The 23,846-nt window shown below is 55.9% G+C and overlaps 1 protein-coding gene across 1 annotated transcript in view; it reads right to left on the bottom strand.

Annotated features, from left to right (window-relative positions):
* Nucleotides 1–11,585: 11,585 nt before the first annotated feature.
* The window catches only part of TRABD2B (TraB domain containing 2B), a 213,533-nt gene continuing 201,272 nt past the window's right edge, over nucleotides 11,586–23,846 (bottom strand). The window contains exons 5-7 of the mRNA XM_065894353.1: nucleotides 23,677–23,767; nucleotides 20,192–20,461; nucleotides 11,586–11,805 (exon numbers count right to left, since the gene is read on the bottom strand). Coding sequence (XP_065750425.1) covers nucleotides 11,586–11,805; nucleotides 20,192–20,461; nucleotides 23,677–23,767 — 581 coding nt within the window. The remainder of the gene's footprint in view (nucleotides 11,806–20,191; nucleotides 20,462–23,676; nucleotides 23,768–23,846) is intronic.

The following is a 23,846-nucleotide window of genomic DNA, read 5'->3' on the forward strand; positions in this document are numbered from 1 at the left end:
GTTCCCTCTTACCGGTCCAGTCCCCCTCCCACACCCCCATGGCTCTCCTCGCCTCCCGCTCCAAACACCCCCTGAGTCTGTTCTCCATGCCACAAACAACCATGTGCCTTTGGACCTGTTTAAAGATGGGCTCTGCTAGAATGGAGCTGGGGCATCTGACCAAGCCCTAAAAGGTCCAATGCCCCTTTAGAAGCCAGTCAGGCGGCTGGGCTGGGAGCTGCTAAAGTCAGCACCGAGTTGGTGGACTTTAGCATTTGATGCAAACCAACTTTTTAGAGGGGGGTGGTTTCAAAGCCCAGGAGCTGAGCGGAGAAGTTGGAGGGTGGAGAAAGATCCTGACGTTCCGGCCTTGCAAAGCTAGAAGGCTCTCTAAAGCTCACCTGCTCTAATTCCTGCCTTCCTCAAATGGGGAAACTGAACCTCAGAAACAGCATGCCATTGGCCTGGTGTTATTTATGAAGTCAGTGGCAAGACAGGCCTGGAACCCAATTTGGGCTTGAGTTAAACATAATCTCCCATTTACATCGCTTGGGCTTCCTGAGCGAAGGTTGGGGGGATTGTGAAAATTCAGGGCACCTGCTTCTTTCCTCTTCCAGCAACCACGATAACCTTTATTGATGTTGACCTTACATATGAAGCGCTTCTGATCTGTTGTCTCAGTTAGTCACCATTCCAAGCTATGAAGTAAGTTATCTTTATCCCCATTTCCCAGATGAGGCAAATAAGACTGAGGGTTAAGTCACATGCCCAAGGCAAGATAACCAGTAAGTAGCAGAAGAGTCTTCAGCCCAGGCCTGTTGCTCTTTGCAATTTATCACACTGCCTCCCTATCCTTCGAAAGGTGCTAATCTCTTGGCAAATCATGCAGAAAAGGCTAGCGTAGAAGATAGGATAAAAGGTCATTAGCTCCAGATTCTAGGGACTGGTCCAACATCATAGGATTTTTCACTTCTCAGATTTGAAAGACACATGTAGAACAGGGGTTCGCAACCAATGTCCCCTTTTATTACAAGTACTTTATAATGCTCCTTCTATACTGAAATGAAATATCTGGATAATATAACACACCTGCACATATGATTTTTAAGTTTAATTTAATGCCCTAATTGTAAGGAAAAAGAAATAGAAGGAAAATAGTTGATAATAAAATATTACGTAATTTGTTCTGTTACTGTTGGGTGTAAGAACACTAGCAGATATGATGCAGTAGTCAAAAGCTCTCACCTGTGGACTGGAAAAAAATGCACAACGTAAAAGTTGAGAATTATGTTTTATTCGGCAAACTGAGGACTTAAGCCCGGAAACAGCCTCTCAGCTCTGAGGGGCTGTTCTGAAAAGTTAAGTGGGGAGGCAGGATATAATAGGAGTTTTTGCAACGAAAACCAGGTCTTCAGAACATCAAAAGATTACTGTTAATTAAGGAAAAACAAGACATCTCCAGTTAATGAATTTAGCACTTCTCTCTGTATGGGAAGATGCGAGAGTCTGGGCTCATTCCTTTGATATGGCTGGAGAGATTGGCTGGGTGAACTGGGAAGTAGGATTAATAGGGAAGGAGAGGGGAAAGGAGGGATGGAAGGAGGAGGCCCTTGTGCTTCCAGATCAACTGTAAGTCCTGAGGATGGCCCCTGCCCTCAGGGTAACCATCACCTGTTGTACTGGTACTCCTTCCACTCACCTCCCCTAAGCTGTAGGCTCTCGGAGAGCAGGGTGGACCAGCTCTCTGGTTGGGAGCTCAATGCACAGCATAGTGTAGATGTTCAATAATTCTTCATTGGGTGAATGAGTATTTTTGAACAAATCTACACATGCCCAGTTCTGAGCATAGGGCCTGGCCCCACTGCGGATTCAAGTTTGTAGGGGGGAAGGTTTTAGAGGCTGAGATGAACCAGACCCTGGCCCATTGCCCTATATCCAGGTAAGCCAGTGTGCCGAGGCCAGAAGGGCACATGGGAGCCTGGAAACCGAGCGTCTGCTTCCGCCTTCAGTGTGCCAGCAGGACTTGGGCGAGTCTGCCCTCGGTGGTCCCCTTATCTGTTCCCAAGCCCAAAGGTCCTCTCCAGCTCCCAAATGGAAGCCTGGCTTCTCCAGGTCACCTGTTCAGAGCCGGAGGTCACAGCCCGGGTAGCACTGCCCCCTGGTGGCAGCTGCCAGATGGCAGGAGAGCCTTCAGCAACCAGCACCATCCGGGTCCCATCCCTGCTGAGGCTGGCCTCGGAGGCTCCCGGTTCTGTGCCTTTGGGTCTGACTCAGGTGGGCTGCTCCAGAGAGGGTGGGGAAGGAGAGCTCTGCAGCCAGTCGTTGTTAGGGCACTCACAGAGGAAAGTCCCTGGGCCCACGAGACTTCATGTGCCATTGTGTCGCTGGGACCTGGCATAGCCTGGGGGTAGGCGGTGCTCAGTAAATAACCTCCTCCTTTGTCACCTTCAGCGACCTCATTCACCACCACCACAAAGCACTCAGAGCACTTAGGTTCTACGAGCACAGACACTTTATCTGAAGTCCTCGTGGGAACTCTGTGGGGCTGAGGTTTTCTTCTCCCCGTTTGCTGATGGGAACACTGAGACTCAGTGGGAGGAAGCGATCAGGCCCAGGCCATCAGGCTTTTACACCACATCGAGGCACTTTGTCTTAAAGCTTCCCATGGCTTCTGCTGCCCCAGCGTCTTGCAGGTTGCAGCCCCTCACACCCGACCCCAGGCCTCGCCGGAGCCCAGTCTCCTGCTGCAACCTTCCCTGCATCCTCCAGGTCCGAAGGCAGTTAGGTCTCCTCAGTTAGGCCCCCAAGGCCACCGATCTCTGTGACAGTGGGCACATCTCCCACTCCGCATCTGAGGGCTTAGGGTCAGGATCAGTCTCGGGGTGAAAATAAACTCCCGAGGGCCAGACTTGCCCCTCCACCGACCTCCCGCTTCCTACCCTAACCCAGGGCACACGCACCCTTAAGTCTCCTCCACAGGACAGCCAGGGTGATTTGCAAAATCACAGATCCACCAAATACCATAATGCCAGGGGAACAGAGAACTTAGGTGACGTGCTTAGGGCCACACAGCTAACCTCAGTGGCTCCCATTGCCTTCCTGATAAAGAACCAACTTCTAAATGTGTGCAGTGAAGTGGCCCAGGCCTGTCCCCGCTCGCCACTTGGGCAGGCGATCGCCATTGGCTGTGCCTGGAACCCGCCCTCCGGGGCTGAAATGCTTGCTTCCCCCTGCGGGGCTGCTTCCCAACCCTCCGCCTGGCTGCTGGTCTCTGCTGTCTGCAGGGGCAGAGATAACCTCTAACGTGTGTCGGGCCTTGGTTTCCAATGCATTTTTACATCCACTATCTCATTACAACCTTATTGCAACCTGTGCCAGGGCTATTTTTATTATTCCCATTATAGTGATGAGGCAAATGAGGCTGAGAGAGGCACGGGACTACTCGGGGGCAAAGGCAGGGCCAGGCCCCAGGACCCCTGACAACCAGCCCGTGACTTGGGCTGAGCCTGGAGAACCTTTGTTGGAGGATAAAGGGTAAGGGACTGCTCTAGTGAATACGGGTTAGCCAAGTAGGCAATTCGTGTTTTCAAGTTCCCCTGGGAGGGGGAGACTGCTTTCTCCCAGGTGTGCCCCTAGAGGCCCGTCCAGCAGCCTGTGCTGGGAACCCACTCTGGGGCCGTCTCACTCTGGCCGAGACCCTGCTGTGTCCTGACTCCAGGGGGTCCTGTCCCTCCCCCTGGGCCCTCTGTCATCTGTGTTTTTCTTTCTCTCCACCCAAGCCTCTTCTGACTACTCTTTCATTCTCCTCTTCATCTCTCCCCAGCATGGTCTGTCTCTCCCTTTTGATCCCTCACTCCTTCTGGATCTTCTCTCTGTCTTTCTGTACTATTTTCTTTCTTGTTCACCTATCTCCTCCTGCATTCCTCGGTCCCGTCCCCATTACCATCCTGCTCGGCCCCCTTTCCATGCTTCCCAAGTCTCAGGGAAGAGGAGGTAACGGGGGAGGGGGCGTCTGGGAAGCCTGTGAGTCTCCAGTCTTTGTCTGGGGACTTGTGTCTTCAGGTTGGAAATTTTCATTTTTTGTGGCTGATCAGGGAGGAAGAAATGGAAAATACAAAGGGAGAAAGCACAGGATCCGTTTTGCAAGCCTAGAACTGACATAAGACAGGGTTTTATGAATATTTTCTGAAAATAATTTCTTTTTATGATGCCGTGTAACAGGGGCTGGCCCACTTGCCTGGCCTCCTGGCTGCAGCGAGCTGCAATTGGAGGCCCCCAACTCTCACGCCCCTCCCAGGACCATCCACCCAGGAATCATCCAGGCCAGCGTGTTTCCTCCACTGCGGCAGCGCTGGAAGGTAATGATGACGTGGAGGTGGGGGGCGTGGGGGCGGGGGAGGTCCTCGACGGCTCAGGGAGCCCTGGAGCTCCCCAGACTCTCAGCTCATGGGCTGGAAGGTCTAAGCTTGTGATTTCTGTCTACTTGCAACCCAGACATGGCTGGGACGTTCTGGCTCCAACACCCCTTGTTAAGATGGTCCTGGACACCAGCTCTGTGGCTGGAGTCCAAGCCCTCCTAGAGTATGTGGATTCCCTGGGGCTCACACTCAGGTGGTCTTCTTGGCCTCCAGCTCCCTGTCGTTGACCTTGCCACTTCCACTTCACCCCCTGTCAACTTGGCAGTGAAAATCAGCCCCTTCCATGCCCCCCCCAGGAAGAATAGTTGTGAGAATAAAATAATTTAAGACATAAATGTGTAGAATGTTGTCTGATGCATAATAGATGCTCAACCAACGTTAGCTTCCAGTTGCGTCATCACCTTTACCTGGTGGGGATGGCACCCATGTGCAGTCCGCATTACTCTTTTTTTATTTTTTAAAATTTATTTATTTTGTTTTGGCTGTGTTGGGTCTTCGTTTCTGTGCGAGAGCTTTCTCTAGTTGTGGCAAACGGGGGCCGCTCTTCATCGTGGTGCGTGGGCCTCTCGCTTTCGTGGCCTCTCTTGTTGCGGAGCACAGGCTCCAGACACGCAGGCTCAGTAGTTGTGGCTCATGGGCCTAGTTGCTCTGCGGCATGTGGGATCTGCCCAGACCAGGGCTTGAACCTGTGTCCCCTGCATTAGCAGGCAGATTCTCAACCACTGTGACACCAGTGAAGCCCCCGCATTACTCTTGTAGGAGCCAGCAAGGACTCATTAACTACGGCCAATGAATTGCCTCTGGTGAAGGCTCCAGGGTTTCAGAACTAGAGACCTCGCCCACTCCAAACCTCTCAGTAACCTGCCCCCCTTCCCCCACCAAGTCCCAGGGGCTATGTTTTCTTCCCCGGTGGACCCTGCAGCACGGACCCCTTGTGCAGATCCCAGCCAGCTAATACTTGAAATGTGATGTCTGATATGATATAAAAGCTCATCTACATTTTACCTGAAGTCTTCCCTCCCATTCTTCTTCCTTTTCTTCTTCATTGACTGTGCCTTTCTTCCACGAGCACCCACTAGATGTCAGATCCTGTGCTTTGACAATACAGAGATGACCAACCACGGTGCTGGCCCCTGGAAGCCAAGGCGAAGGACAGGCACACGAAGGTCATTTCCGTACAACCCAGGTACACGGCGGATGGGGTGCTGTGGTGATGGAGGGGAGGAGGGGCTAACTTGGCTTAAGGAGTAGGGGAAGCTTCGCGGAGCAGATACCACTGGAGCTGGGTCGCGCAGGATGTGTACGAGTGATGAGCGAGGGGTAGAGATGCAGAAAGACAAGGGGCGCTGGGGTAACAGTGTGTGCAAAGGCAGAAGATGGGGACAAGCAGGGCGAATTCAGGAAACACGGAGGCAACCAGCAACCCTGGAGTGTTGAAAACCAGGAGAAGAATGGGTAAGATGGGAACTTCGTGCTGGGGACATGGGCAGGGACCTGGTCTCAGAGCACCTGGTGTGACCTTGACCTTTGTCCTGGGAACAGTGAGGAGACATGGATGAGTTTTAAAAAGCCAGGGAGGTTCATGGTCATTGCTGTGGTTTACAGAGCTCACTTTAGCTGCAGGGGAGAGAGTGGGCCGAAGGGACACAGCTGTAGGTGGCAGGGGAGGGTGAGGAGACCTGGAGCAGGGTGGAGAGAGGTGGAGGGATTAATGAAGCTGCATCAGTAGGTGTTGGTGGGTGAGGATTGAGAGAGAGAGGGGGCCCCGAGGGCGAAGCTAGGTTCTAGGTTGGTTGCTTAGGTGAACAGGGCTGGAGAGGGCTCTCCAGACCCCACTTGGCATGGAGCCTCTTGAGCCACTGGACCCCTGCCCAAACTACCCTCCCAGCACCTGCCTGTGTTTTTGAGTGGAAAACGGGCCCATGCCAGTTCCTCTGCATCACCGCCTCAGGTCCTGGCCCTCCCAGTAAAGGCGATTTCCCACACGTTCCCCGGCAGTAGGAGGGGAGACATCGGCATGCAGAGACACCATCACGTTAAAGTCTTCATGTCTTTTATTAATATATTATGCTACAAAAATATTTTTGGCAAAATAACATTAATAGCATCTTTCTTTGTCTTCTATTATATTCTTAAAGAACTCTTCATGAGAATTCACAGAGGTGAGGGGAAGAGGTGATTGAAAGGACAACAGCACGAATACCTTTCCAATACATTAAGATTTGAAGCTTGTGTCACACAGTGAGAGTCAGGCCAGGATGTCCTGCAGTCTCTTTGAGGCCCAGGAATGGGGCAGGGGCTCTGGCTTCCCCTGCTCTGGCCTAGGACATCATTTGGCCAAGAATCAGTGGGGGCCCAATGGGGGCCCAAGATGTCTGAGAGCCCCGCTGGAAACTTCTTTGACTTGGGTCTTGTTGAAAGCCCACTTTCCTCGCAATGGGACTTGGGATGCAGGGGCCCTTTGAGGCGTGCTACTCTTTATCTCCCTTTCCTGCCACACGCTCCCTATCCCGTGGCGGCCCACGGGTCCTGGGAGGAAAGCCGAGCACTGGGCCTGGGGAGGGGCGGCACCTCACCTTAGCGGAGCCTCAAGACTGTGGAGCCCCAGTGCTCCCCCAGACCCCTAGAACAGTCCAAGCAGGAAACAAAGTCTCTGCTTGACAGATGAAGAGATAGAGACTCAGAGAGGGGCAGGGACTTGCCCCAGGTCACTCAGCAAAGTGAAGGAGTATCTTGAATGTATCTGGCAAGGACGAGCCACGTCTGGAGACAGAGCAGGAAGAGCTGAGGGTGTGCTGATGCCCCTGGGAAAGGGCCAGGCAGGGCTCAGTCAGTTCTCATATCCCCACTTTCTCTCCCCCAGGGTCGGGGGTGGGGGGCAGGGAGGGAAGGAGCTCTGGGCTGGGAATAGGGGCTTAGGTTCCGGTCCAGCCCTCCCCCACTGCCTAGAAGTCCCCCTGCCCCAGGGCAGCAGGTGAGCCTGCCAATTCTCATCAGGCCCGGCTGCGCTGTTGAAGAAAGGGGGTGGGGGGGCGGGGAGGTGAGGCTGGACTGATTTCTGAAATGTACTGGTTTAGAAAGCCAGGCCGGGTGATTGTTTTGGCTGTTTAGATGAATTTTTGGAAACATAATGTTCAAAGAACCTGAGCATTCGAGAGCCAGGAGGGACCCTACCCCACTCCCTTGCCAAGACTTCAACTCTCCTACCACATCTCCAGCCAGTGTGCCTACTGCCCCTGTTCGTACACTGCTCCTGACGGGAAACTCAGCACTTCTGGGGCGCCTGCCATCTTCCGACAGCTTTGCCTTTGCAAAGACTATTCCGCTAGCAGAGTTAAGGTCTGCCTCTCTTCTTTCTTTCCTTCACTCCTTTCTTCCTCCGGTCCCTCTCTACACATCTCTTGAGTGCCATCTTTGTGTCTGATGAGGACACAAAGATGAATTCACATGATCCTTGCCATTGAGGAGCTCACAGTATGATAGGAGAACAGAGGCATGGACGGTCTCAACGCAGAAGGCTTCCTGTAGGAAGCTATCTGAGTTGATCCTCAAAGTATGAGCAGTTAAGGGTAATAGAAGGGCGTTTCCGGGCCTAGGAAGCAGCATGTGTGAAACATCCTGTCTATTCTGGAAATGCCAAATATGCTTCAGTCTGGCCAGGCACAGAGTGGGAGAGATGAGAAGCGAGGCTGGCATGGTCAGCAGGGTCTGATTGTGGAGGGTGTAGAAAGCCAGGCTGAGGAACACGTCACCAGCCCCAGTTCTGTTCTCTGCCACACAGGGTACCAGCAAAACTGCAGTTCCCAGGTAGAACCTCTCTTGCCCTTTGTGGCATTTTCCTATACTTTCCCTTTGGTGGAGGACCTTTCTTTGGGACCCCTTGTGATCATGGCCCCAGGATGGAGACTGGGCAGGCGGGACAAGGATCCTGAATCCCTAGGCTAGCCCAAATCCAGCTGAGGCCAGGAATTGGGTGACACGGCATTTAGTGTGAGGAAAATCCGGTCACGGTGTTTCTGTGCAAAGGCAAACTCGCCAGTCGGCACAAGCTTCCATGCTTCATAGACTCTAGATCTTTGACTGTCAGAGCTGGGGGGCCCTCAGTGGCCCTCTGCAGCTCCCTGCAGCTTGACTTATACACCTTTACTGTCCCTGCCTTCACCGGGCTGCTGGTGCTCAGAAGAGCCCAGAGGGAGATTAGGAGCCAGGGCCATTCTGAGCTGACCCAGAAAACCCCTTGGTCATTTAGGCAGCCATCCTGAGAGACAGAACCCAGGGCCACCACTAACATGCTGGCTCTCGGTCTCTGATCTTCTCTGCCTGCCTCGAGGTCAAATGTAAAAGTCTTAAGACATGGACACGATGCTCTCAGAGCAACAGGGGTATTTTATGAGGCGAGGCACACAGAATGTGCTGGAAAAAATGTCAGCAGTGGTGGATAGATCATCCAAAGCACATGAGTGGTTGTGGATGGGATGATGGTTCCCAGGCCCAGGAAGAGAGAATTCAAGGGCCCCAGCCATGCAGATTTTTGTACATGTGCCTCGGGTCTTCTGCAACATACGTCAGCAAGTTCAGTTCATTTCAAACCCTGGCCAGCGGGTGGTCCTCAGGGACTAGTGAACTTAGGCTACAGATGTCTGTCTAACTCACACTGGCTCTGGCTGTCCCATCAGCACATGTCTACCTGATCAATTGGCCCATCCATCAGCTGCCCACGTGGCTTTCTTTAAACACTCGAGTGCTTGGTGGAGGGAGAGTTTGGGATCTCCCAACCTGCCCAGAGGAGGGATCTGGGGGCTTCTGCCTGTGATCACGGACCTGGACAGAATGACCTTTAAGGTTCCTTCTAAGAACCTAGGATTGGGCTGCTTGTTGCATCTTGATGAGTTCCTCTAGGCCAAGGAAGGTGGCTGTATTTGGCCCCAACACAGAGCCTGGCACTGTGTGTGTTTGATAATCACACACTACATTAATTTACCTCTTTGGCCCCGTGCCTGGTACAGATCTGGGCATGCGGTCAGATGCGTGGACTGTTTACCAAATGCTTCATCTTTAATTAACCTCAAGCTCCATCTCAATACGTCTCATGCCACACTCTGCCCTGAACAGCGGGAAATCTGGCCTGTGTGTTTCTGATTCCTTTACATTTATCTCATCCAAATAGCACTCTGCACGATGTATTTGATGTCCAGCAGGCCTTCTGAGTCTGCCTTATAAGTCAGCTAAGCCCCTTCCTGCTCAGAAATAGGAAGTCACATTTCTGCCAAGGATAAACGGACTCCAGCCTTGGCTGGGGTCAAGTTCAGTTTACAGTGTGGTACCCATGGGGCTGGCTGGACCCTCTGAAGCAGAGCTCAGGGCTCCTGCCAGATCTCAAGTTCAAACACATCCATCTGGGTCAGAGCTAAAAAGAATTCAGCTGCCTGCCAAGATGCCTGTGGGACTTCTGACCATCCAACGAGCTGCCCAGAATTCTACTGTTTCAGAAGGGAGACAGCTGCCAAGCTGGGCACAATGGCCCTGATTCTAATCAGACACTACCAGGCCTGCCAGGGAAGCCCATGGCGCAGTCATGCCGGGGAGCACTGAGCTGGGAGTCAGCAGACCTGCTCAGCTGTGCAGCCTTGGGGAAATGCCTCACCTCTCTGGGCCTTATTTTTACTCTCACTGTTATTATTTGTCAAACGAGGGGCCCTTTCTGCTCTTGGGTTCCAGGACTCTGTAATTGATGAGCTGCCAGCCCAGTGAGGGTTCAGGGCTGGGAGGAAACCAACCTGGGTCCTGTGGCTTCTCAGCCACCACCTTGAGGACAGAGGGGCTGGTCAGTTTCTCTGAGTCTCCCTGGCCTGCTTGCCCCCCTTTGGCTGCTCTGCCTTACCAGGCCCATGACAGCTATCCTTCAGCCTCTCTGATTTGGCAAGAAAGCCTCTCATTGGCTTCAAGATAAGACAAGTTGGGACATGGGACACGTGGGAGAGCCTGTTGCCAGAGCCCATTGGCTAGAGGGACCAACATGAGTACTGTAGCCAAGTGGTCTCTTTGGTTGGAGTAAGAAGTGTGAGCTGGCCCATTTGGGTGAGACCTGCCTCCCTTGGAGATTCCCTGTGTCCTCACCTGTGAAACGGGGCCAATTATATCTCACAGAACTGGCGTGAGGATCTGTGATAAAGTGAATGTGCAAAATGCCTGCCACACTGCAGGCTCCGGACAAATGGCAGCTCTCATTACAAGTATCATTACTGTGGGATTCCTAGAGGCCTTGTCTCTAAAACTGCCCTTCAGTGCCCACTCCTGTCCTTCGGTTCAGCTCACCCCACTTGGCCGTGACTTCAACAGCCTCTCCTGTAAGCCAAGCTGGATTAACGATACCAGAACAGGGAGGTCTGGACTCATGGCCCGGACCTCCCACTTGCTTTGTGACCTGGGGCAACAACCTTACTCTCTTTGGCGAGTTTAACCATCTGTCACATGGGGCTGTGGGACCACTTCCTTCAGCACCAACATCCCTTCCCCCACCCAAGAGCTTTGGCTGGAACACATACCAAGAGGTCTGGAGGGCCAGTTCACAGACACTCAGGGTTTTCAAAATAGCAGCATTCTCTTTCGTAAAGCATCTTCCCAGCCCTAGGATGCATCCAGGAGAAGGAAGGACCGTTAGCGTTCACATCTCTGGCTCCCAAATCCAGCTTCACAAAAGCTAAGCCTGTCTGCCTGCCCCTCCCTCTGAGGTCCCTACAGTGGGAGAAGCCAAACCCGGATGCTGGAGGCTTCCGCTGATCCAGAAGCAAGCCAGTTCAAAGCCACGGTCCCCATGAGGTGGCAGACGTCCTGGCAACGTGGGTTCACCTCCTGGGTTGGCGATGGGGCTAGTTAAAATGTTATTAACATTGGCCACATAAAAATAGTTTTATCAGTAGAATAAATACATTTTCCTTTTTTAATATGGACACATATTTTACAAAACAGCCCCATAGCACTATGGGAAATTAAGATCCTTCTACAAAAAAGAAGATGTAACTCGGGTACAATAAAGCTCTAGTGTTCTAACGGATCCCGTCTGGACTACCCATGAGGTGTCTGGCACCCCTGGAGGTGGTGGCAGGGGCTGTGGGTGTGGCCGCAGACCCTCCCATCGGTTTCTCTGGCTTCTTTCTCTGCACCCGGCAGGGAGGTGGGCGGCCGAGGTCAGGAGAGCCTGAGGGTGTGCAGCAGGAAGGGGGCTGTGATGCTGGCAGCGATGGCGGGGAGGAGGCCCAGGGTGGGCTGTGAGCGGCTGGGCGCTGCGCTGCTGGCCAGCCCCGGCTCTTCCTGCTGCTGGCGCGGGTCGGAGAGCTGGAAGGGGGGCTTGGCTGTTCCGGAGCTGTGCGTGGTCTGGAAGGGCAGTGGTGGTGGCGAGGCGGTGGTGCTGGGGGGAGAAAAATACGTGGAACGTGGAACAGCCTCTCAGCAGCCTTGTCCTGGGCTGTGGTCTTAGGGTTCAGATCCAACTTATTATTGAATCTGGTTTTTTCCGCATAAAATGGAGAAGGAAACAAAGGGCTCAGACAAGGAAAGTGAGCAGCCCAGAGCCACACAGTCGACCTGAAGGGTGACCACTCAAGAGTACTGGGTCCCAGGCAGAGAGAAGTGAAGTGTTTCAGAGAAGATCCATCTGGGGTCACGCTGCAGCAGGCAGCCCTCTCACCTCTGTATGCAGGTGCCCCTGGCCTCCTGCTGCCCTCCCCTCCCCAGTCTGAAATAAACAGAAAACAAAACGAAACACACAAACAACCGCCTCATCTCACCCTCATTATCACGGCTATCGTTTACTGAGAGCCCACTGGGAATCCGCACTTTATAAGTAGCATCTCTGGTCCTGAGAACAAACGTTCAATGCGCCGCACTACCCCCTGTCACCAGATGAGAAAATGGAGGCTCAGCGAGGCTCCCTGGGCCAGGTCACAGAGGGAGTGGGGCGGCGCCTCGGGGGCAGGCGCCCTGGTGGCCTCACCCTGCCTAATCACAGGGAGTGTCAGTGAAGGTGGTCCCTCATGAACTTATAAAAATAGAAGCCAATTTGGAGGTCATGGGTGAGGTTCTTGGCTCAGGGAAGCCTACGTGAAAGAGAGGGAAGTACTGAGACAGAGAAATAAAAAGAGCTGAAGTGCAGAAGGAATTGGCGGGTCAAGGCCAGCACTTGGTGGCATCGGGAAGTCGAGGGGAGGGCAGGGGCCAGGACCAGGTTACTGGCTCAGGTCCTGGAGAGAGAGATAGGAAATGATGAACAAATAGAGGGGCAGAGGGCAGGACAGGGACTGGGGAAGAGAGTTGACAGTGACGGAGGCATAACAAAGAGAGACCAAGGGGGAGAAGGCTCTGGGATGAAGGAAAGGGCTGGGCCCCAGAAGCGATGGGCTCACGCCTGCCCTGTGCAGCCCTGGGGGGCAGGAGGCAGAGGGAGATGCAGGGGGAGGACCCGACAAAGCCCATCACCCCAGAGGGTCAAAGATGGGAGGGGAAGGCCAGGGGCAGGGGGCGCACAGAGGGGCCCCAACCCAGCGTGGAGCCCGGATGGCCTCCAGGAAGAGGTGACACTGCAGTCAGCTGTGAAGGCCACGAGTCCAGCTTGCACGTGGCTGAGGGCGCTCCCGGCGGCGTCTGTGCCCAGCATGTAGGACCCGTTAACATCTAATCCTCATGACAACACTACGAGGCAGGTAAGACTATTATCCCATTTTACTTGTGAAGAAACCAAGGCACAAAGAGGGTAAGTAACTTGCTCCAGGACACACGGCAGGGACGGGATCTGAACCGGGCACCCGGTGGGTGCTCACCAGCAGCTGATGGCGGGGCAGGAAGCTTGCCCCTCCCTGGGCATCTGCAGAGTGGGCAGCCTCCTCCACGTGGGACACTGCCTGCTCTGCAGTGCTTACCCTCCCTCCCTGATGGGCCGTTCACTCCCCAGGTCAGCTGGGATCCCCGCCCCACCCCGGTCCCACACTGGCCACGTTTCCACATGCTGGGCATGAGGCCCCGACAACTGGCCATATCACCACGGTGAGCTCTGTAATCACCACCACTGTAGCCCAGCCCCACCTCTGTCCCAGCCGGACCCTCTCACACAGCCTGGTTCAGCCTCGGGGGGTGGTGGGCAGGGCAGCCCGGGGGTCACAAGCACATCCCGTCCTGCACGGGGTCTGGGACACCTGCTCTGGCATCCGTGTCCGTGTGCCCTCAGAAAAGGAGAGGCTTGTCACTCCCTGCCCTGTCCCTCCCCCTCTCCTCTAGTCCTGGTCATGCTGTGGCCACAGGAACCCACACATCCTTGTGTGAGGTCCTTCTCACCCTGGACTCTATAGTTGTGATGTGTGTGTTCCTCTGTCTATAGAAATTCCCAGAGAAATAATCAGGAGAGGAGGGAGCAAATGCTTGTCACACACCATGGGTGGCAGGAAGGTGTTCCTGAACAGAGATTGTGTGGGAAGCACCGGAAGGGAGGGGGCAGACCAGGCAGCTTCGAACGCCCCTTATGACTCCCCCAAATCCGGCCCGTTGTACCTCCCACCCCACGCCGGCCTTCAGAGCACCCGAGACCTCTCACGTGGCCTGCTGCGGGCTGACCTCACCTTTCTGGGCTCTCCCAGCACACACCACCATCCCCAGTCACACCTAATGTCCTGCTGCCATTTTCTGACTCACCTTTGATGGCCTGATTCAACAGTCTCCTCACCTGGAGGCCTCTTTGATTTGTCCTCCTGCCCCTAAGGCCACCTGGGAGAGTTGAGGCTCCCATGAAGCCTTGCGCATTTCTCACTGATCACACTGTGTCATTGACACCTATTTATGCGCACGAGGCTTGAATGGGTTTCATATGTAAGGTGCAGAACATTGCCAGGCACACCGGAAGTGCTGTATGGTGTTGGCTATTTTTAGCACTATTATTATGTGTGTGTCCTTGTCTCTCTCACTAAAAGCATCCTCCATTTATGGAGCACTTCCTGTGTGCCGGCAGACACTGTGCTTGATGCTATACACGTGTCATCTTATCATTATTCCCATTTTCAAGATGGGGAAACTGAGCCTGAAGACGTGCACCAGGCTGTCTGCCTCCCCGGCCCCAGCTGGGCTGTGGTGCCATCCCTAACTGCGCAGACGGGGAGCACGGGAGTGAAGCATGGTTCTTCCTGCCGAGACCTCGCACACCCGTGGGTGGAGGCTTGCCAGGGTCAGAGAGGAGGCCCCCAGTGGCCTCAGTCCCTGGAGGGTATTGTGCCCACGCCCAGCAGGATCACTACCACAGTCCCTTCCCTCCCCTTCTTTTCTAATGGAGGGTTCCTCCCAGCTGCTGCCCCCATCTTTCCAGCCCGAGCAGCTGGGAGGCCAGGAAGGCTGGCCTCAGGAGAGAAGGCTGAGCTGCCACTTGGGGTGCCCAGCAGCCCCCGCCGTCAGAAGAAGGACCAAGTAGGAATCATGAAAACCATGTCTCACAAGGCGCCCAAAGGCATTTGCTTTCACACTTTGAAAACCAAAGATGCAAACTCCCCCTTGGAGCCCGAGTGGGGGAATTATTGCTTGGAAGGCGTCCCAGGAAAACGGGGTGAGGTTAGTAGGGTGTGGACAGAAAGCCCCTCCAAATGCCCCCACCTCTTGGACCCACTCTGCTCACAAAGCCCAGTCCAGATCCCAGCCCCACCCCCCCAGGCCCTTGCTGGGGAACAGCGTCTCATGGCAAAGTGGCCTCGAAGCCAAACCAAACACTCTGAGTGTTCCCAGGCTCCGCAGACAGCTGGCACCAAGGGCCGAGTGCGCTCGGAGCCGACAGGGCCCCTTGTGTGGGAAGGGGCCCTCTGCCTGGGTGGAAGGCAGAAGCCCGATGTCCCCATTTGTTGCGTGACTTTGGGCAGGTCCTGCCCTCTAGGCCTCAGTTTCCCCGTGTGTACAACGAAGGAACAGCATCAGACCCTCGGACTTTAAAATGTTTTCTAGCAGCAGAATCCAGAAGTGAGATCTTAGGCAGAAGCCCAGGTATAAAGCACAGGAAAGCAGGGCTGGTGCCTGAGATGTGTCAGCTGGCTGCCCCAAGGCCCACCTGTAGGGCTTCCTGGAGTAGGGCCCCAATCCTGGCACTAGGGGGTCTCTAAGAGCCATCAGGGCTGGGGCTGGGGAGTCTTGGAGCTGTGGCTTTCTTGCGATACAAAGGTGGTGGGCTCCTCAGCGGATTCCGAGGAGACAAAGTGGAGATGGCGCTGGGGGCACGAGGGCCTGGCTGACGGGTGGCCCTGCTGGCCGGGGTGGAGCTCGCGATATGACCCAGCTGGAACTGTCTGGGCAGACCGGTCAGACGCAGGCAGAGATCTAAAGTGACCGGCTTGCCCACAGCTCCCTGTCCTGGTATCTAAGGCCCACGCCAGCCTCCAGGCCTTTGGCCACATGGTCTTCTCTGCTGGGAATGCCTTCACTCTCCCCTCACTGGGTCACTTCGACTCTCAGGGCCCTCAGCCCTCCAGCCCCCGCTGGCTGGATTCTTTGCCAGGCAGAGGCAGAGTGGCCGTGACACCAGGGCTCTTTCGGCTGTACCACAGCAGGGAGCCGTCCCTGTCCAGCCATGACCCACGACTCTTCCTGCTCTATCCCCACCAGCACTGGACACGGGCTGGGCACCCGGCATGTAGCCAACTCGCTTCTGTTTAATGATGTGCTCACCCAGGGGCCCATTTAAGCCTAATATGCACTGAAGGTCCAGGAGTCGCTTCCTGCTGGGAGATGGGGCGTGTGGCATCCTAGACCAGACTCTGAGAGTCAGCCACCAACACTGGGGACAGCTGTTACTGAGTGTCACCGGTGGTCTGAGGCCAGCTCACCGCTTTACAAGCACCATCTTTTTATTCTAAGCCTCCGAGCGAGTACGAGGAGGGGCTGGGGATTCTGCCTGAATTCCTCTGTGCTTTTATCCACTGAGTGACCCTGTTCCCCATTTCTCCTGGGGGCATCGTCCTCTAATCAGACGAGGTCCTGGCCTCATGCAGAGATGCTGAGCACCCTGTATGGTACCAGGAGAAAGCCTGGCTGTGCTGGGGGAAAGGTGAGCTGGAGAAACTCAGGGCAGGATGGTAGGTCAGCGGGAGGCGGGCAGAGCCCTCCCAGGGGCCCAGGGGGAGGGGAAACGGTTCTCTTCCCCTCTGCAGGGGCTCGGGCCATCTGCTCAAACCTCTGGAGAAACCAAGGCCCAGGAGGACAATGACCCCCTGTGCACGTGCGTCCTGCACCCCCGTCCCTGCATGGTGGCACCTACAGGGCTCTGCAGCCACCACATACAGACGCCCACCTCTGCACCTGGCTTCCGGCCATGCCCGGAGCCCGGGAAACGCTCTCTTCCCTGCACCTGCCCCCTCATGACTGTCCTTCCCGATGGCCCAGTGCTCTGCTCCCTTGTTTATCCAACCCACTGGGGGACTGGGGGAACCACAGAGCTGGCATGACCCCCAGAGGCCAGTCAAGGCCCTAGCTGTGCAAAAGTACAAACGAAGGACTGTCACAGATCCGACGGATTGGGGCAGTGCCCTGCACACAGCGTGGCAATGGTCTCCGCCCTGGCGTGCCCCCTGGCCACAGCCCTGCTGCCTGCTCCTGGCTCTCAGATGCGGGGGTTCCCTGATACCATTCTGCCGCTGCTACACAGCCATCTGCGGACACATGCCGGGCCCCTTTCACAGGTCCCCATAAATCATCCTGCCACGGGCTGCTGCTTCTCTAAACTTCCTTCGATGTGTTTACATCTGGAGTAATGAGGGGCGAGGCAAGGCCAGCCTGCTCCAGGTGGCACTTCGGCCCTCTCCCCACTCGCTCCCCCTCTTCTCTCACTCACGCATGCAGTCGACAAACCCTCAGCGAGGCCTCCGGTGACCCAGAGAAGTCCACCCCAGCTCTGGTCCCCAGGGCCTCCCGGCCTAGAAACACAAGCAAGCGACTGCCATCTGTGGACCTTTGCCAGGACAGGGGCACCCATGGGATACCCACGGTCGGCGGGGGGAGGCTACGGGATGCAGGGGAGAGGGGCACAGGGAACACGCTGTGGGGAGAATGGGGAGAAGGGAGGAGATGCTTGCCGGGCGAGGGCAGCAGGGGCGTCTGCGTGGTGCTGGACGAATGTGACCCTCAGCATCAGACAGCCCTGATTCTGTAGGTTCTGACTCCATACCTGACTTGCTGCAAGGTCTTGGGCAAGTTACCTGACCTCGCTGAGCCTCAGTTTCCTCCTTGGTCAAGCGAAGCCTACTTCCTGGACTCTTGACAGGGCTGGGGGATGTGAGGGATGTCAGTGGCTGGCACAGCAGGAGCTCAGCAAGTGTCCACTCACATCCACCTCCCCGCAGAGAGAGAAGCAAGGACAAAGGTGGGGGTGGGCCGTGCATGGTCCACTGCAGGGCAGCACACAGCTTGGCCAGGATGGGGCCCAGGTATCCCGCAGGAGGAGGGCCAGCAGGTGAGGCGGGAAGGAGGCAAAGGCTCTGCATCCAGGCTGAGCAGCAGGAAGTTTACCTGGTGGGGCGGGGCGAGGGAAAGCACTGGGAATCTCAGGCTGAGGAGGGTAATGTGCTGGGACACGGCTAGGAGCCAGAGACCTGTTAGGGCCCCGCCGTAAGATCACAGGTGGAAGATGAGCTGGGAGAGGGGGTGGAGAGCAGGGGATGCATCCGGTGGGATTTAGGGGGAAGCAAATGAGAAAACTCTGAACGGAATTAAAGCTCCAAGGAAAACAATATTGTCAGAAGGGCTACAAATGGGCCCCAGGTCTCCCTCCAGAGAGCTCTCCTCTGCTCCCTCTCGGAGAACCGGAAACTTGGGATTGCTAGGAGGATGGGTGGGCTGAGACCCAGGAGTGACGGAAGCTGTGCCCTGCACCTGGGCCCCTCTGGGACCTCAGGGCCGGCTTCCCTGCGACGCAGGGAAACTTTCAACAAATAGGCTGCCTGTTGGTGGAAATTTCCTTCTCCAGCCCAACCAGATGGAAGAAAGTTATCCAGCCACAATTTACCTGTTGGGACTGAAAAGGGGTTCCTCTTGCCAAAGAAAAGCTGTTTTCTTCTCCTGAAACCAGGTTCTGTGTTTCAGAGAGACGTGTTGTGAAAAGGAAACCGTGTGGAGTCATTTGCCGAAATTTACCTTTCAGACGTGGTTAGGGGTTGGGGGTCCGTGGCTGGAGCTGGCAGCCCAGCCTCCTGTCACCCTGTGGGCTGGGCCCACTGCTGGCCGGGTCTGGTTGCCCGGCGGGTTGATCGGGGCCCTGGGGGAACGGTCTGATTGCAGTTCTTTATGGGCCGCCAGTGCCTCCCTGGCAGCCTGCGAGCCTCCCCAGGGCTGAGAAATGGCTCTTGGTAACTCTGTGCCCTCACTCCCGGTGGGAAAGAAGCAGCCCGTGCCGGGCACACGAGCCAACTGTGTCGAGGCCAGTATAGCTACAGCGGTGCCTCCATCTTGGGCAGGCCGGGCCGGTGGGGCCTCTGCAGAAGCACGTCTCCCGGGAACCCAAGTTAGGCGCTTTGAAGCCAACACAGGCCCAAAGGAGGAATGGACTCTTACTTTACTTGCTGGAAGTCTTTTTAAGACAGCGCACACCCTGCACTTTAAGACAGTGGGTTGGACTCTGTCAACTTTTTGTCTGTGACTCGGAGGCCTGGCTGAGGGAAGGTCATGAAGGGGGTTCCTGTACGACCCTGGACAAGCCCCCATCCGGGCCTTGGTTCACCGTCTATAAATGCAGAGCTGGGTCCGCGTTTCCCCAAGCTGCTCAGAAGGCTCCACTACGCATTCAGCACGTGGCTTCCCCAGCCCCTGTGCCACACATTCCAACACACGGGGTCTGTGGTGGGGCCTGGGGTATTATTTAACAAGTACCCGAGGTGATTCTTTCTGGGGATGCTGAGGAAAATCCCAGATGATGATTTTTAGGGTCCACGTGGAGACTCTTGAGTCTCCGAAGGCCCAGTGCTGGATCACAATGTCCAGGGCAGGGCTACGGCAGTGGGCAGGACTCTGTCCTTCCCTGACAGTCACTCCCTGGGTGCTCTGGTGATGCTGTTCACCAGATGTGGAGATTTCTGCCCAAAAGTGGAATCAAGGGAGACCGCTCTGTGCTGAGCCCGCAGGTGGAGGTTGGAAGACGGCATCTGGGTTACAGCAGGAGCTTTGGTGACAGACAGGCCAAGGGAGTGGTGCAGGCAGACACACAGGCAGAGGACAGACAGGTATCAGTACGGTAGGATGACTTCTGCACCAGCCCGTCTCCAGCAAGGTTTTATCACAAACCCCCCAGCCCCTCCCAAGACAGAGCCCACGCCATCATCTGCCACGCCTCTCTTGCACGCAGGATACCTCTTGCAGCCTCCCTGCCAGCGGGTCGGCTGCTCAGGCCGTCCAGGCCCAGAGAGCTCACAGCTTTCTGGTTTGGCCGTCCTGCTTTTACCTTCTGGCCCATGGGACAAACCGGGTCTGCTTCACACCCATCACGCATCCGAGAAAGCTAAGGGCAAAGCAGACTTTTGTCCACTGCACCTGAAGGAAGCTTCTATTCCTTCACCTTCAAATGGAGAAAACTGAAAAGTCAGGTGTAAGCGTGCTCTACAAACCCCGAAGCATGAACAGAAGGATCCTCTGTGAACAGGGACAAGCCAGTTTCCGATCGAGTACCCACCTGCCACGCTTCCTTAGAGCCGGGCACGCGGATAACAGAGTGTGTCCGGCCCTGGGTGGGTCTCAGGTAGGCTGACCAGAGAGAGGCCCAGCTCCCGGTAGACCTGCCCCTCCCAGCTCACCTGTCCTCGATGCGGACCCAGAGGTCATTGAACTGCCGCGGCCGCTGGGGTTTGTTCTGTCTCTTGTGCCATTTCTTCTGTCTCCCGAACTCCTCCAGCTGGCTGAGGCTGTCGGGTAGCAGGAGGTGCGGGGACAGGGCTGGGTCCTCCTCCTCAGGCGGGGCAGTGGGGGCTGCCGAGGGGACCGCAGGGATGGCAGCAGCTGGGGTCGCCTGGGCGGGGCTCGCCGAGGTCCCCTCGGGTGGAGGTGCCGGGCTCTGGGCAACAGGGCTGGAAAGGGGCAACCGCACGTGAGGCACGCGTGTTGGGGCGTGTCATTCAGGTGCGACGGGGCACGCAATTCAGTGGGAAAGTTGTCACGGCAGGAGAAGATGCCAGGGTGCCCGGCTGAGGGTCACCCAGGAAAAGCATCTCCTGGTGTTGCGAGATAGAGCTTTGGTTCGTCCTTTCATTTATTGATTCAGTAGATATTTATGGAGCATCTACCTGGCACCAGGACCTTTTTAGGTAATGGGTATTAATAGCGAACAAAATAGACAACGCCCCCGTCCTCTTAGCACTTACATTCCGAAGCGGGAGACAGAGAGTAAGATGGGCCGGATGTCAGATGGTGATAACTGCTGAGGAGAAAAATAAAGCAGGGGCAGGAGGGAGAGCGCGGGCCGTGGGGGGAGGGGGCGTTGTTGGCAGGGAGGACAGTCTGGTCCCTGTTGGTGACATGTGAGCCCAGACTAGCAGGAGTGAGAGGGTGAGCCCTGGGCAGGTTTCTGGGAGCGTATCTGATCTTGGTCAGGGCCTCGTTCATTCAACAAGCTCTGGCTGAGGGACTTGAGGCGAGTGACCCAACTTCCCTGTATTGTGCCTCAGTCTCCTGCTCTGGAACATGGGGATATCACAGCTGGTACTTCCTAGCGGCATCACGATGATTTTGTGAGCTAACACAGGCAAAGCACTCAGAACAGTGGCTGGCAAATAGCAGCTGAAACATTTCAGTAATTAACTGGCTTGAATATGATATATTGACATTATCGCTGTGCCATTCGTCCAAGCATCCACTCATGCATTCAACGCTGGCCTCCTGAGCAGCTTTCCAGGGGAGGCAGGACTGTGTTGAACAGCGTAGAACTCAAGGTGGAGGCAGACGGACACGGGTTCACATCCTGGCTCTGCATCTTCCAGGCTATGTGACTAAGGGCAGGGACACAAGTGTCCAAGAAACAGCTGGCTATAAACGGAGTTAATACTACTCACTTCATAGGGTTGTCATGAGGATGAAAGAGACGAGGTCTTAACATAGTGCCTGGCACAGAACCGGCCTCTCTTTAATGTCACTCTCGAGCAAACAGAGCTGTCTGCAGCAGGCACTGACGTGCGATTAAGTGTGTGGCGTGGACTCCACATGCCATACGGCGGTGCGCAGGCACCCCTCAGCCTGGGAACACCCTCTGCTCCTCTCCCTTTTATTCTTCCCTCTCTGTGGTCCAAACGGAATTCCTTCTGGGGACATCTGACCCTGGGGGAAGTTGGTCCTGGTCCCGAGAATTGTAAAGGCAAGCCGGCGCCCAAGGGAGGCTGCCCCCCAACTCCGCTCCCGCGTGCACGATGGGGTGAGGGGCTCCTCTCTCCTTGAAGGACAGAAGGCCATCAGCTCAGCCTGTCTTCCTCCAGCCCTCACGGCAACCCCAGATTCCCAGGGTCCAGGAGATGCCGCAGCTGCTGGGGAGATAATTCAAAACAGGCAGACAAAGAGACGGATCCAGGAAGCACCTGTGGCTGACGATGGCTTCTATTGTTGGGGCCTCCTCGGCATCCCCACCCCCCTCACCCCACCCACGGGACTTCAGCCTGCACTGAGACTCAGGCTGAGAGCGGGGCCTGCGGGGAGTGGGGGGATACCTGTTCTAATGATGCCTGGGCTCTGAGATGAATAGGAGCGGAGGCAGCCCTGCCGGCCTGCCCGCCCCCCGCGCTGTCCGGACCCACACAATGAGCTTTGAGGTGGAGGTCCTTGGGGCTGTGAGGAGGAGCTTGAGGAAGGCCTTGTCCCCGAGGCTACCTTGGGTCCCTCATCCCTCCAACTGACGCCTACCCTTGGCCCAGTACAAACTGATCTGTGCTGGGCTCCAGTGGTCAGGAAGGGCGCTCAGGTTAGGCTGACTCAGAAGATGAGAAGAGGGAGGAAGTCCGAGGTGAGAGCGTTTAAGTTCCTCCAGAAGTGCCATAGAGACAGGGGAGGGCATCAGCCTGGAGCTGGGAGACCAGAGGCTCAAGGCCCCAGGCCTCATCTTTGCAGAGTGAATAGCAAGGCTGCAATCATTCCTGAGCACTCCCACCCCTGAGCCTCGCCCCCAGCCCCTGAGGCAGTACAGGTTGTGGTGAGGACCTTAGGAAGGTCCTAGAGCTAGACTGCCATTAACATGAGCTGTGTGTCCTTCTGCAAGTGGCTTTGCCTCCCTGGGCCTTAGGTTCCTCAATTTTAAGGTGGGGCTACTCATAGTACCTGCCTCACGGGGTTGTTGTGAGGATTTAATGAGTTAAAAGCGCTTAGAGCCCAACACACAGTGAACAGTCAATAAACATTAGCTAGGATTATTCAAGCTTCTTTTGGACGCTGGGTTTTATAACGTCATGGACAGGGGCCGAAATCCCACTCCGGCCATCCCTGTGAGGACGGTTCCTGCACAGGCTGGTGCACAAGTTGCATGGAAGCCCCGGGTTTCAGGATCCTGTTGTTGTCTTCTAGGGCTGCCCAGCACGTGCCGACACCTCTCCGTGCCCGGCCTGGTGCTGGCACTGTGGACCATGGGTGAACCCAGCTGGCCTCTGCCCTCAGGCATCTTCCAGCCTGAGGGGGGCAGAAAACCCACACAGGAAGCGAGGATGGCCACCGTACGCAGTATATGTCTCTTTGGGCGGAGCGAGTGTGCCCTGGCAGGGAAGTCAGGTGAGGGAATTGCTGCCAAGAGGCAGCAGTGAGGAGGTGTGGCCAGAGGAAGGTGAGGACCAGGTGTGGGCAGGGCTGGGACACAGGGAAGAGGCCTGGCCAGGGCTCGTCCTAAACATGGCCCCATCTCGATTCAGGGCCTGGGCATCCACCAGGTCCTCTAGGCAGCAACCCGGGAGTCCTACAGAGTCCTTGCACCCCACCGATCGCCAGTCTCTAAATCTTGAACATCTCTCAAGACTTAACGCTCCTCCCACTCCCACCTTCACTGCTCTCCCACCGCCCTGACCTCCTGCCACTACTGCACACCAAGCTCCTTCCCGGTCTCCCCACCTCCAGCCTAGCCCCAACTCTTGGGTGCCTGGCGAAGGTCAGTCGCTAGGAGGCCCCATCTCACCAGAGGCTCCTTCAAGACTGTGCCCCGCAGGCCTGAGCGGGAAGGCGGGGTGCAGCCTGCCATACAGCACGTGGTCAGCAGGGCCCATGGACCAGCATCAGTGGGCCAGCAAGTCCCACGCCCCCAGATGTCCCAGCTGCTTACCTGTGGATGGTCTGTCCTGCAGGGGTGTGCTCCACCTCCAGTCCTGCCTGCCGAAGGACGTCGATGACTGTGTTGTTCCCCAGAAAGTGACCTGGAACACAAGAGACAAAGTGGGCTCAGCCACATAGCAGGTCATCAGCAACTGGGGACAGCCTCAGGCCAACGACCTA

Source organism: Phocoena phocoena, chromosome 1, assembly GCF_963924675.1.
Source record: "Phocoena phocoena chromosome 1, mPhoPho1.1, whole genome shotgun sequence".
NCBI classification, from domain to species: Eukaryota; Metazoa; Chordata; class Mammalia; order Artiodactyla; family Phocoenidae; genus Phocoena; species Phocoena phocoena.